At 40.1% G+C, this 15,486-nt stretch overlaps 1 protein-coding gene across 10 annotated transcripts in view; it reads left to right on the forward strand.

The window, feature by feature from the left end:
* The window catches only part of BMPR1B (bone morphogenetic protein receptor type 1B), a 519,526-nt gene that overhangs the window by 298,450 nt on the left and 205,590 nt on the right, over positions 1–15,486 (forward strand). The window contains exon 1 of one of the 10 annotated variants that reach the window (XM_006036256.3): positions 8,568–8,620. The exons of the other annotated variants lie outside the window; for them this stretch is intronic. Coding sequence (XP_006036318.1) covers positions 8,593–8,620 — 28 coding nt within the window. The 5' untranslated portion in view covers positions 8,568–8,592. Of the gene's footprint in view, positions 1–8,567; positions 8,621–15,486 lie in introns of those variants that run through there. 10 annotated transcript variants of the gene reach the window in all.

Here is a 15,486-nt window from a genome sequence, read left to right on the forward strand (position 1 = left end):
AAATGTCCTATACCTGGATTCTTTCAACAGGGCTGACTGTTTTCTCTTAAAGAGACAGACCACCCTGTTACACACTATGTGTATGCCCTATAAGCACACTCTGTAGTCAACACCGCTACTCACAATGCATAACATTAAATATTTGTGCAAGTTACATGTCCAGGATTGGAACTTCAAGGCAAATGTCTTTTCTTCAACTTCAGTTGGCTTATTTGCTGGCATCATTGTGTCTTTTTTATCCGGGTAACTAGCCTACTTGCTGTCTTAGATATTTATTTTCTTTCAAGAGGACTGAGCATTTTGTGCTAAATGTGTATTTTCCATATGTGTTTTATTTGCATATGGATATAAGACCTTGGCCTTTGAAAAGGTTGAACTGATGTACCCCAAACTATATTATAATGCTGGCTCTTAAAGGGTATTTATTCTTGCATGTTATGTATAGAGTAGCACATTTTAGCTGAGTTCCTTATCATTCTGCACGTTATAGGAAGCCTGACTATTTGCTGTTCTTGAGGTTAAAGAACTATTTTTAGCTTTTCCCCCTAAACTTTCTATTAGGGAATGATGCAGATAGGTGGGAAGGAAACTAGGTCTGGCTCTCTACCCTCAGCAGAGAAAATCCAAATTACATTCCATTTACACCAGTGAAAAACTGTTGTATGTTAGAGGAGAATCATTTCCATGGTGTTTAGGAGAATCAATTCCATGGTGTTTAGGTCTTATTTCAATTTAGAGTAAATATATTGTATATGTACTAATTTATATTTATTCCTAAATGTAATTTATTTATAGCATGAACACTTCTGCTATTAGAAAATTAAATTATGTTCCTGTTTCTTAACACCTCAGAAACTAAGGTATTTCGATTGATACAGTTTACTCTTTTACACTAGTTTACAGCCGTTCTTCATTTTGGAGGGTTCAAGAATAATCATCTCCAGGCCTCAATTTGTACAATACACAGCCGTCTATGTGCTTTTTTTGTACCCATTCCAACCAGCTGGGTCACATTACTCCCATTTGGTTCCCATTGCACTGGCTTCCTGTGGGTAGTTACAGAATTGATTTTAATTTTTGATTTTTTAACTGAGACTGTCTATTATGGCCTTAGTCCAAAATAAAAAAGTTCATAGTTGCTTACTTCATGCATAACCCCATACTATTTGCAGCTCTAGCCTTTGGGAGGCCAAACATCAGTGCTATTGAATGTCTCTATACATATTACTTCCTCCGGAACATAAATGAAATCACAAGAAGCAAAAGTAAATCATCATCATTGTCATCAACAATAGCTACAATAATAATACTCCTAAGACCTGATTGCTTATACTGATACATTTAGACCATGCCATACGCAACAAGAATTTATATAATGACTTTTAATAATGCATATTGAGTAATGTTGCCTCATATGAAATATCCTGTTCTGTTTCTTATTGTGAGGCCAATGAGGTGTTGCTTCTTTCACTTTGTTTAAAGCATGTCTTTTTATTTCTTTTGTGCATGCAAACATTTGTGCAGATGTCACAAACATATGCAAGCAGCAACATGTCTTTCTATATGAATTTGTAATAAGGGAGGGAATTCTGGTCATGACACTGATGCTATTTTATACTGTTCAGTTTGACTCTTTAATTGTTTCTATTACGCTCCCATGGATTGTCAGAATGGACCTCATACCAGCAAAACTGAGTTCCAGTTTATATGCTAAGAAAATATATTTACTGGTTGGTGGTAAATTCCAAAACCCATCTGGATCTCCAGCTTTTTTTCTCTCTTTCCTCTCCAATCTAATCATGTCCATTTTATTGAGTATCTTGTAGTATTTTCTTCCCTTAAGTCTGGTATGTAACACTACAGAGATCTCAGACTCCAAAGGGCAAGTATACAACACATTCTGGGCAAGTCTCATAAACCTGTGACCATCTGTGTAGGAGGGTGTATATTTAGTTTGTAAGCAGACAATTTCTCTGACAGGCATAGAGTGAAACAGAAGGCATTTAGAAGTTACTAAAGAGCAAATATGACATGGAGGCATTTGAGAGAGTGAGGTGCTACAGAATAAGCAAAAGGGAGAAGCGTCACCTTTTAAAAAGCATAAAACACTAATCCAGTCAAAGCTTACCAAGAAGAGAAGAATTAGCACTTTCCTGTACATTGAGAATATTGGAGGAGGAGAGGCACCTGCTTCATATTTTTTACCGATCTAATGACTGGAATGCTGTAACAGCCTGTAGTACTATTTCCAGTAGGTAAAAATTAATCTGTATCTGGACTGGACCTTGATTCCACCACCTGTTGATCTGGAACAGGGGCATCAAACTCATTAGGCCCCGTGGGTGGCTAGTCCACAGTCTGATTGAATGGCATAGGGCTGGTCCATGTGCCATATTGGGCCTTCAGTCCGGTCCTACGTGCCCAGTCCAGTATGCAGGGCTGGTTCAGTGGGGATGCCATGTGAAGTGTATTGGATTAGCCCCATATTCTGCATGTAGTGCACGCGCTAGATCAGCCCCATTCAGTGTGCAGGTCCAGTCCGAGACCCATGAGCAGCACGACGAGCCAGTTGATAAGGGTCTGTGGCTCACATCTTTGGCACACCTGATCGAGATAAGTGATTCTCAAAAAAGGTGTCACAAGATCCTTTTAAGAGTATTGCAGGGTTACTGACACTCACTATTAGAACTGTTAGGTGTTCAAACACCTACATATGATTCACAAGATTATCCCAAAGATTTCAAAGAGGAATCCATCCATTCTGACCTGCTCGGGTCTCTCTGAGTTCTGTGTAAGAACAGAATTGATCTATTTCTTTTTCCATAGTCAAAACAATGAGTGAAAGGTAAGAGCTGGTATTTTTTCAAGGGTTGCCTTGAATTTAGATTTAGAAAGGGTGCCTTGAGTTTAAAAAGGTTGAGAATCACTAATTTAGATACATGTGTTTAGCACTAAAATTATAATGATGCATATGGCTTCAATATATGCTTTTAGAGGTGAAGTAACCAAAGAAATATTGGGCTTTGCTTTGCTCCCATGAAGTGAAATGGCGCATATAGAGAATGTTATGCCATAAATACTAGGTTGCTGCAAATTTTTAACTTGGGTGGAAGATGAAAAGACAAAAGGTAAAGGTAAAAGTATTAGCTGACTAGTCTTGTGTAGCAAACCTATTTAGAAGCAATAACAGTTACTGTAGAAAAATTAATTAAAGCACACTCAGTTGTGATCAAAGAGCATATATTTATTGTGAAATTTATGACTGCTTAAGACAATTCATTTTTAATTTATTAGATTCTGTAAATTGTTTTTGATAGGCTAGGGGCAGTTTTAGGCTTATTCACATAATACTTACTCTGGTAGCTAGCTATGTGAATTATAGCTTTTGAAGTATATGAGCACTGCTACTGAATACCATATGAGTGATAAAACAGTGTTTTCCAAATCTTACGTGAGTCCTTGGGACACCAAAGAAGAATATTTTAAGGGAGCTTACCATTTGTTCTCTAGCATCCACTTTGTGCTGTGCCTGGGTTTTGTTTGTTTGTTTGTTTTTTATCTATCTCTACTTTGTTTGGAAAGAGAACTTTAAAGCATGGTTTACACGTTCCAGGTACATCACTGTGTTAATGAGGGTATGGCTACGCAAGCAAGTTATTGCAATGTGAGCTAGGGTGTGAACTTGTGGTATATTAGCTGCTCTGCAGTAAGTACACTGCCTGTGTACCCAGGGTTTTACCTCATGTTAAGTACAAGATAGGTTTCATATACCTCAGGATAAGGGTTTATACAAGAGCAGTTACTGCAGAGTAGCTAAGGCACTGTAAATTTGCATCCCACCTTACTTTACTGTAACTTTAGACCGTCATACCCTAAATTTTCACAGACATTGAAACAATAGCACAGAGCAATAAATTGTCCCATTCATTTTAGTGCATTGCTGCTCTACCTATGGCCCATGGCCCACAGGCTGGACCCAGCCCTCAAAGGGACTGGACCTGTTTTGCGGCATGGGGAATCAGTAGCAAACCACTTGACCCTTCCCTTTGTCATGCCACTGATCCCCTCCGGAGCCCTCCCTACACTCTCCTTTCCCTTTCCCTTGTAGCAGCTGTTGTTTACCAGAGGTAAGCTCTATTTCTTCCTCCCTTCCCTCAGACATTGGCAGACACCCCTTTCCCTAATGAAGGGGAGAGTGGTCTACAGTACAGCTGGATCACAAGACCCTTGCCCGCCTCTCTAAAAAGTTGAGCTCCACTGTTTTAGGGGATTCCAGTTATGGTGCATTGCTTACCATTTAACTGTAGCTTTACTCAAGGTCTGAGATGTAAAAATTGCAATCTGTAGGCAATTAATAACATTAATATGACAGTGTTGAAGTGGACTGCAATTAGTTTCATGTGCTAAAATAGTGTTCAGAGTTGGAAGGTGCAGGACTGTCTTACTTATAGGAGTTATGTTTCTTCCAAGAGAATGGCCGCTCTCTCAGTAGAAATATGAACCTACAAGTACTGGTATTCATTCAGTTTCTCCCTGGGAAAACATACCTCCTCTGGACAGATCTTCTGGGAGAGAGATTGTAGTTGGGCGGTGTCACTCCATACTTCCCCAAACCAGGAACTGCCTGATAAGGGGGGGGGGAGCTTTGCCCCTTTGCTCCAGTCCCCTCCTGGACTGATCTGGGAGGCTAGGGACAGACATTCAAAAAGCCCAAGCCTGAATTGATTCACTTTTTGCAGGTTAGTCTAATCCGTGCAACAGAAACTGATTAATAGCTGGACAGACATGCTCTGTTAAACCAGGAAATGCAGGCTTATGCCTACAGTGGCTCAAGCCAGAAGCCGGGGGGTGCTAGAGCGTGCCTGCCAGCCGCTGCCAAAGGGGAGGAAAGAGAGATGCCCTCCAAGGCTCTCACCCCTCTTTGCTGGAGTGGAGTGGGTGTGACCAGGCACCAGCCAGGGCTAGCACACAGGAGATGGGGAAAAAGTCCTTTCTCTGAAGCAAGGTATTCAACACAGCAATTTCCAAAGCATACAGCAGGGAACTACCAAAAATCTTTGCCTAAGCTAAGATACAGCCCTGTAAAACACAGCATACACAACTTAGTCTAACTTAAAATGTAAACCAGAAAGACAAGAGTTCATTTTACTAATCCTGAGGGCAGAGTGTCTCCTTACAGACAGGCATTCAGAGAGGCTTTGTTTACATCTTCTGCTTTATAATGTAAATGTAGTTCTCTGCATTCTTTGGTGCAGCTTCTCTTAACTAAATCTCCAGCATGTGTCATTACTGACGATTGTCAGGTCTTTGCCAACACTTCCCACCTCTCAGTCTGGTCCTGCAAGTCTTAGTTGTGGGCTCAGAGCTGCATCAGGGCTTGGATCTGCACATGATCTGCTTGCTTCTCTCCCCTGCTCCAGGACTGCTGTGCAAGCCTCACAGACTGCAGCCAAAGCCCTGGCGTTCCGGGGGAGAGAGGGGACAGACAGTCCCTGCCTGTTTGAGGGCAAGCCATGGAGGTATGGCTGGGGCTGGCAAACAGCAGCTGCGGTCCCTAGCATTTGCCAGAGGAAGTAGTGGGGGAGAGTGGAATGAGGGAGAAATTTGCCTCAGGGGCCATGGCAGGCCAGTGTCTGACCACACCCTGCCCCTGCTCTGGCTAGAGAGCAGAGAGGAGAGGCCAGCCCTGCTGTGGAGCAGAGAGCCCTGCACAGCCCAAGACCATGCCGGTATGCTGGGGAGTCTGATTTATCTTAAACCAGGAAGGGGTCTGGGACAGACATTGCATAAATTGATTTGAGCCAAATCAGTTAAGTCTGATGCTACATTCAACCAGATTTATTTCAAACCAGCTTCAGTCATTTTTTAACTGGTTTCTGTGCACTAAACATCTATTCTGTTACAGGTTTAAACCAGTTTCTGATCACTTAAACTGGTTTATGAGTAATGTCTGTCCCTAGCCTAAGGGGACTAGAGCAGCTGCTCCCCACCTCTTCACTGGAGAAGAGGACTGCCAACTGCTAAGCACAAACAGCAATGGGAAGCAAGGAGTGGACTTGGGGACTTGGGGAGGCTCTTCCCATTCCAGTTCCCAGCACCTCTGGTTTTCAGTTACCTCATGTGCTGCCCAGTTGGGTAACAGATGGGGTGGCTTAAAAGCCAGGGGTTTACCTTTTGACAGCTTACCCCCTTCCCAGGAGGGGAAAGGACAGGTTGTCAAATAATGGCTCCCCTAAGTGCAGGAGCGACCCAGAGAGCAGTTCTCTTGTGCTACTTGGCTTATGAGATTGCATGTATATCTCTCTCTAGCTAGGGAGCTATAACACACGTATGCTTCAGAATGCATAAGAAATGAATGCCTATCTATAGTCTTAGTAGCACACTTGCCTTGCTGGTCTTCCAGTGCTGCCATAGCATCTGACAATGATTAGTCTCAATCTTATTGTCTACAGCCATTTTATCATATCAGAAAATTGTGGGATTCCTATTAAGTAGTCATTCTCTTGGCTTGCTATAAAAAAAACCCAACATTTTTTTTTTTAATATTATATAAAAAAAAGAACCTCATTTGTTTTTATTTTTTATGGCTACAATTAATTTTCTAGTGCACAGCCTTGTAATATATGTAGGCCAAAGACTGCTTATACTAAAGTACAATAAGACCTTTTTCATTCAAAGCAATCCTAAAACATCTGTCCAATATTTTTTAGAGGAGGGAGTTTGTATCTTCTCAGAACTGCATCTGGATATTTAGTAGAAGACTTTTGCCAAACTATACAGGAAACCTGCAGGATCAGATTGTTGCTTAGGACCCTTCTGATAATCTGAAGCCTTTTCTATGTTGTTCTAAGTTATCTCTCTTGTGTACATGCATGTGCACACACAGGCATGCGTGCACACACCTGTTGCCCTCTCCCTTCCTGACCATCATATGTGCACACACGCACATGCACGTACACATGCACATACACACATATGCACGTGCACGCGCACACATACGTGCTTGCTCTCTAATGTGGAAAGGTAAGTACATTTTTCAAGAAGCCACCATCCAATTATTTACTTTCGGGTACAGAAATTTAACTTCAGTAAAAGGTTACATAGCACTGGGCTTTTGTTTACTCAATAAATATATTGTCATAAATCAGCAGGCACCAAGCTAGGTCACAGCATTCACTGGTACATCTAAGAGAAGAATTTATTCTAATTTAACAGTGGTGGTAGATAGAATGAGTAGGTTGTAATTAAAGGTAAGTGAAAAATTTGAATAAAATATTTATTCAATGAATTTAACCTATTTTTACATTTAAAAAAATGATTACAAATTTTTATTTTTTTTAATGTTTTTTGTCCCAATCTTTTTCTATCATCATAAGAAGTTGGAGGTAGCGGTGTATTTATTTGTTTTACAAGTGAACTGTGTTGTACTGGTCACTGTGACAATGTTGACAGTTACCACACTCTGGGTGACCTTATCCTTATACCTTTGTGGAGCCACTTGAAGCCAGTTGGTTTATGTGAGGGTCACTAATGTTTCCATAAGGTTCTGTGTAGGGATGCATGCACACAGAGTCAATTCATAACAACTGGAACTATAAATATTGGTATTATCATTGTATTGTGGCTATTCCCTATCTTTAGCAAATGCCAACAATTTAATGGGGATGCCAAGATAACCGTATTTTAAAGGGAAGAAATAACTCTTCCCCTAATGGAACCCATGACAATCTGACTTGAGGCTGAAAAAAGTAGGTGACTAACAGAGGGATTCTCTTGTCCTTGTCCTAGGGTTCGTATTGTATCAGGTTGGAGCAGGGTCTGAGTTTGGCTTCGCTGATTTGAATGGCTAGTTTTGGGATTATATTCTAATTGTAGAAATCCCTGCTCCAGATCCTTATAGTGTCTATGCTGGTCAGTAGGATCAGCCAATGTTGAGCTTGGCTGTAAATGATGTATCTAGTAGTGTATTTAGGATGAAAGCTGGTGGTGTGAAGGTAGCTGTGGCAGTTGGCTAGTTTCTGATACAATATAATGGTAATCCGGCCATTGAAAACCTTCACTGTGGTGTATAGAAAATGAGTTTGCTGGGTGTAGTATTCTAGAAGGAGGGGTGGAATTTGTTTAAGCTCTGGTGAAATTTCTCTAGAGATTCCTTCCCATGTGTTCATATTATGCAGATATTATATATGGCCCCCCAGTATTCCAGTATATTTATCACAGACCCTTGAAATCTGTCTTGTCTACAGCTACCCTCTCATCCCCCTCGTATAACTCAGGTGCATCAGTGACATCTTCGTAATATATCCCAGCTTCCAGCTGGTACATTATCTTCGTAATATGGACACATGGGAAGGAAAAAGAGGTTGCTCTTGAGCTATCCTCTTTATTCCCTCCTCTAGTAGTATCTCAGAAGTAATGGACAGCTGAGACACTTCCTGATGCTAGTGAACTGCTCTTTTCATGCTAGATCCAAGCCTGTTGCAGAAACAGCCATTGATGCTACAGAGCTGAAAAGGTTGCATGTATTGGTGAGAAGAGCTTGAATCTTACCATTACATAGTTTTTCTGTGTAAGTTTGGAGGAGACTGTTATATGCTGCCAGACTTCTGTGCTGTCACAGGTAAGATTAGTAACAACACAAAGTTGGTTGTAATTAGTTTAATTTGTTAGGGTCATAATTTTGTTTCAACAAAAAGTTGCATTGAAAAGTTTATAAAGGAAATACATGGACTTCTGTTTAATTGACAGTATTCTTTTTGTACAACCATATACGATTTAACTGTTTGATGGTTCTAGCTCAGACTACATTTTTAAAAGCAAATGATTTTAATAGCATAGTATGTGAACATAGTCTAACCTGTTCAGCAGTTTGGCATATATTTTCATTGATTTTACATTAATATTGGAGCAAAGATAGTAATTTTTAGTGCTGTTACAGCTGTGAAAACATGCCTATTGCAAAAACAGACTAAACTGTACCAAAAGGCTCACTGTGCCAACAATTTTTAATACTTCATTGTAGAACCACTATTTTAAACATCTGTCCCTCATTTACCATATTTTAAATAAAGATTTTTAGTGTAGTCAAAAATGTAACTATTTATAAAGAGATGTTGTCTCTGCTACTGAGAAAAAAATCATCACAGTTAAATTTCTACAAGAAAAAGTATTTACATGAGGTTTGGCTCATTAACCCTGCAACTCCCATAAAATCATGGGGTCATCCTATTGAGATTACTGTTGCTGGTGCTCTTGCCAAGAACACATTTATAAGAATCTTAATGTGCTGATAAAGGAAACTGAACTTAAAGTAAATATGGGAGAAGTAGGGAAACCTGAAAAGGGAGAATGACTGTGTGGCCTCTGGCTTTTCTTATACATTATGCATAAAATGCGCTTTAAAAAAAGGGCAGTGCTATAGGGAGAAAAGTTCAGTAAATTAAAAGAATTAGGAAGTCAGTTTTCCATGACAGAAACTAAGGGCCTGATTCTGACAGGCTATGCCCAAGAAGACCATACATGGACACAATGAGGCTGGAACACACAGGGGCAAATGCCTGCCTCACTGCTAGCCAGTATGAATTGGCAGTCTGTATGTGACCAAGATTGGAAGGACATATGACAGTGTAAAATGTGAAATATGGCATGTCTGTCTGTATATGGTTGTTCTCTATATCAGTGAGCACTATGGCTAAGTATAGACAGTCAAAAAGACCAAGGCTAAATCGAGTCAATTTTTGCAGGTTAGTTTAAGATGCAGAGGTTGAACTAATAAGCAAGTGAACAGACATTCACGTTTGATTCTGAAAATGTAGCCACATGCTTGCAGTGGCCCAGACCAGGAGTTTAGGAATCCCTGGTCACCTGGAACAGACAGATTGAGCCAAGGCTAGCCCACCTACCCTGCAAGGGGATGATGGGGTTTGCAGGACAGATGCAAAGCATTCTGGGATGCTGGGGGCTGTGAGTTAACTTGAATCTGGAGGGGATTTGAAACAGAAGTTCAATAAACCAATTTAACCTAAATCAGTGAAGTCTGATACTACATCCATTCAGGTTTATCTTAAACTGGTTTTGGCCATTTTCAAAGCAATTTATGTGCACTGAACTTTTCTCATGTTACAGATTTGAACTGGTTCCTGATCACATATGCCAGTTTATATGTAATTTCTGTCACTAGCCTATGTGGACAAATCACTGGCTCTAATTTTTGTCAATGTTGTCCCTGACATCAATTTTGCTAAAAGGAACCATTCTGTAAGATTTAACTGTTCTGAACTCTCCAAGTTTAGACAAAGGAACTGCCTTTATCACACACTGCATAATACCAGGACATTTTGTCAGTCTAGGGTTAAAAGCTGCGAGACATGGACTGAAATCTTGCCCATACATTTTTCTATTTCTGCCCTCACATTAAATTAATTGTTATGAGATTCATCATGGATGTCTATACTAGGCCATTTGAGACTACTAAGATGTGTCCCTTATAACTGGTTAATAATTAGCAGACATTCTCACACATTAGTTATTACTGGCTGATACTACTTCAGGGGCACTGTGCACGCTAATTATCAGTGAGTTTTTCAGTGCTCGAGTCCAGCCTTACATTTCTGTGTTACTTCTACTAAATCTACAGTGTGGCATAAACAAGAACACAGTATGGAAAATTTCTGAATATTGTATATAAACCAACCAACCAAACAATTTCCGTTAGTTCAGATGGTCACAGAAAATAACTTTTTTTTTCACGGACGCTGTATCCTGTTTTCTGTATTGTACTCTAGGTTATAACAAGAAAGGACTCTATATTCCTCAAACTACATTGTTTCTGTATGAAGAGAAGTATTTACAGAGTTACTTTCTGTATAAAGAGAAGTATTTTCAGAGATGCTGCAACTGCATCCAGCATCCTAGCCATTTGGAAGCTGACTGGCTTTCTGGTCTCTTCTCCAAACTCTTAGTTCAGCACCTTTTGCTTCTCCCTGCAAATTTCATGCAGGTTGCAGTAATTATTGAATATAGTTCTTGTAAACTGACCTGAATTTTTCCTTCTGTGTCTGAATGAACATGTATGGTTCACATTTATGTTTTGTTTGTAATTTTGGGGGGGTTTATTTAAGAGAATCATGTTCTGCTATGCAAAAAAGTGAAACAGACAAACAATGCTGTGGCATGTTTAGTTTTATAAACCTGTAATTGCAGTGTCCATGAACTACAGATTTACTTTGTGCTCAATTACAATTTTGTAATGTTATGTTAGTTATTTTCCTATTAAATTATAGTTCAATGAAAAAAGAAGAATGCAAAGTCAAATACTCAAAAATTAGGAAATGCCAGCATTAATTTGGCTTGGTTTGTGTTTGTATTAAAGTCACAGTCTTTAATTAAATGAAAACATGATATTTTTTTCCATAGAAAGATGGCCTCATTTAGTGAAAAGGATGGGCACTTTTCATTGAAAGGGTAACTATTCCATACTTCTTTTAAACCCAGTCATTCAGTGTTTGGCCCACATGTTATTTATTGTATACGATCCAAACTTTGCATTTATACAGAATTATTAATTTAATCATTTCTATGGCAATTTCATTCTAAGGTCTTGGTACTTTACATGTATTATTGCATTTATCTTCACAATACTTCTGTGAGGCAAGATTATATTGTCATTGACATTTGGAGAACTGAGATGCAGAGAGATGAAAGTTGACGGGCATTCACAAATTTTTGAGAAGCTGTGAGTAATTTTTTTCAGAAAATGTCTATTTTTGTAGCAGTTCACAAACATTTGTGATGTATCTAGCATCACACAAAACTCAGTGACAAAGGCAGAGAGAAAATCAGGTTCCCCTGGGCATCATTCAACAGTCATCATTAGAAGACCATTTTTTCCCTTCTTACCATTCCTTACCACCTCATTTAATAAACATCTTCTGATTTTTATAATCAATGAATCCAAGGTCTTCAGAGAACAGTCTTCTTCACTATACAGACCCAATTCATTCTGTGCAATGAATGAAGCATACATCTTTGGAAAAACATTATTATGGACATATAATGAAAGACTATATGATAATGTATATGTACAGAGGGCATAAGAGTGGGCAAATTGAGGTTTCAGAAACAAATGTAATTCTGGCATTTTATCCTGATTTTTGAGTTCTTGACTTTCCCTGAATGCCACTATTATAGACACTAGCATGCTTGAAATGTTTACCAAATCATGCAGACTGACATATCTTCCTTGTCGTTAATGTTAACCTATTTTTCTAAGTCTGCTCAGCTTTTTGGATTAGAGGAGTAGAGGGTTTAGTTTGAAGAATTGTGCAGTGCTGATGCTTCACAGCCTCTGTATTCATTCTCCAAGTGCTATTGTATTGATGACTCTTGTCTTCTGTGGATACTACCCTCAGAAAAGTACTTGTGTGTGTGCCATCTGTTTAATTGGGCCTTTCCTTTCCAATTTTACCAATTATTACTGTTACCAAAGATGTTTCAGGAAAGATGCTTTGTTTGTTTGTTTTTAGTTGCATAATTTTGCACTGAATTCTCATTATTTGTTGGGTAACTCAGTAAAATTTGCTCTGTATATTGAATGCTAGCTCCATATTTAATTTTCTTAAGTTCCCACATTATTTACTGAAGGTGATCCACACTTGATATCTAGATTAATGGTGATACCTGAAAAGATTATGGCAATATTTATATCTGGCGTGGTTTGGTGATGGAATGGAGAATGGGAAGATAGGGGACGGTGAACTCCCTTCTCATCAGCACAGAGGCAGAAAAGGATCTTGAAGTCGCTATTGATTCCAAGATGAACATGGGCCGCCAATGTGGGGATGGGGTTAGGAAGGCTAACCATGCCTTGTCATGCATCCACAGATGCATCTCAAGTAGGTCCAATGAGGTGATCCTCCCCCTCTACGCAACACTGGTCAGGCCGCGTTGGAGTACTGCATCCAGTTCTGGGCGCCACACTTCAGGAAGGATGTGGATAGCATCGAGAGGGTCCAGAGGAGGGCCACTTGTATGATCAAGGGGCAGCAGGGCAGGCCCTATGGGGAGAGGCTATGGGACCTGAACCTGTTCAGCCTCCACAAGAGAAGGCTGAGAGGGGATCTGGTGGCTGCCTATAAACTTGCCAAGGGGGACCAGAAGGCAATGGGAGAGACCCTGTTCCCCCAAGCACTACCGGGAGTAACAAGGAATAACTGCCATAAGTTGACTGAGAGTAGATTCAAGCTTGACATCAGGAGGCGCTATTTCACAGTCACGGTGGCTAGGAGCTGGTACCAACTTCCAAGGGAAGTGGTGCTCGCCCCTACCTTGGTCTTCAAAAGGAGGCTAGACAATCACCTAGCTGGGGTCGTTTGACCCCAGCATCCTTTCCTGCCCATGGCAGGGGGTCGGACTTGATGATCTGCTTAGGTCCCTTCTGACCCTACCAACTGTGAAACTATAGTAGAAATGTTACAAGTGCCTGAATTTAGAGTTCTAAATGTATATTTTAATGCCTATTATCAACCTACTAATTTCCACTTATGTCAGTAGGATTGCAGATATTCAGCATTTGTGAAAATTGGATTAATTTCTGTAACTACTAAATGCTATTTTGACTGGCTTCAGTGGCATATGGGTGAAATTAAGGTCAGTCTTCTTTAAATGCCTAATTTGGGGGTATGCAAGTTTAAAATAACATAAAAACTAATATTAGAACACTGTCCTCAGTTACCAGGCATAAGATAAGGTTGCTGAGACATCCATTTCACTCCATGTGTGTTTTTTAGAAAGATTGCCACTTCATAATTTAAATCTTAGTGGAAAATTGTATGACTGGTTACCATTCAGAGCCAAGACTTCTGACTTCTGTAAACTGTGACATTTCATCAGGAAAATTAGTAAGTTAGATATCTTTATGTGCTTGTTATTACTGTTTCAGCCTCCATTGTTTTAATTTATATCCAGTCTCTAAGCAAGTCTGTACATATGTGCACTATAGTACCTGCAGTTATAAGTAAATATGTAACTAAATCACACATCACACATTAAAAGGCTCCAACCAGCTATAAAGTTAGACCTTGATAACGTGTACTAACTTTATAGCCAGTTGCTATCAAGCTTTAATTTGCATCTGTAGCAGGTTTCCCCTGTGGCTGGGAGCCCTGCCAATTGACAGCGCTCCCAACTGTGGAGGTGCATGATGCCCAGGAATTGAGGCAGCTGTAATCCCTAGGCTCATGGGTGCATGAAACTCCTGGACCCTGGATTTGCAGCCCCCCCCCCCCCCCCCCCCCCAGCAGCAAGGTGGAATGGGATCTAATGCATGATTCATACAATCACACTTTCTGCCATGCACATATGATCATGTATTAGATCCCATAGCGCCTTTCCTACATGCATAGAGTTGCCCCAATGATGTTATAAGAACTTATCTGAGAAAACGTGCTTGTCTTGGGAGAAAGGGGTATTAGGGAAAGCAGGTGCAAATCTAATGATGGGTAACAACTGTACAAAAATAGGCACAGGATAAGCGAATGAAATAATTATTTTTAAAATTAAAATTGATGATCAGATTGGTATATTAAAATCATTTTGTGAGCAAGTAAACTCCTTGCATTTTAAAATTATACAATTGTATATTTTTATAAATACTCAGTTAACAAGTTGAATAATTAATTGCTGAACCTGCTAAATAACTACTGTATTTTCTTACATAACATGCACCTTCCCCCCTCAAAAGTCACCGTGCGCAGCTCCCCCCCTCCCCAGGGTTCATGTCTCAAGGAGGGAAAATGTTTTCTTCACTGGAAAAGAAGCACACTTGAAGACACAGTTGATACCATATAACTACCAAGATGGCACTCCTTGTGTCTGGCTCAAAAAAACCTTAAATGGCAGAATTCTGTGTTCACTGTCTGCACAGCCATAGGTATTGATTGAGCACTGTAACTTGTGCCTGAAGCAGCAAATGAACTTCTGGCAGTACTTTGAGGCATGTGATATGAAAACACTTTATTTACAAGAACTTATATAAAGACCTACTTATAGTAATGAAGTAACAGTCTTACTACTGCCCTTGCAAGGGTCTGGGGCTGGGGCTGGGGCGGACAGTTATTTCCGGTGGATGACCGCTTAAGAAGTTTTGGTGAGCTGTGGAGGGCTGCAAGGGTAGCCCCGCCCCTTGACAAGCACCATGCTCCCTGGTTGCCATTTTGGGACCAGAAGTCCCACCCCCTAACCTGTGAGCTTTGCCACTGCAAGTCCCTTCCCTTGCCCCCAGAAGTACTCTATTTGGAAAGGGGGTTTGCCATCTTGGAACCAGGAAAAAAAAATTGTATAGTAAAAATCAAACTTCTATAACAGGGGTAGGCAACGTTTTTTGGCTGGAGTGCTGAAAAACACCACAATGCCTACCTTGGAAGGTGCTGGAGTGCAAGCATGGCAGAAAAACAAAATGAGGGCAAGGGGTACATACCAGGATGCCCA

This window comes from Alligator sinensis, unplaced genomic scaffold (genome assembly GCF_000455745.1).
Source record: "Alligator sinensis unplaced genomic scaffold, ASM45574v1 scaffold525_1, whole genome shotgun sequence".
Classification (NCBI taxonomy): domain Eukaryota; kingdom Metazoa; phylum Chordata; order Crocodylia; family Alligatoridae; genus Alligator; species Alligator sinensis.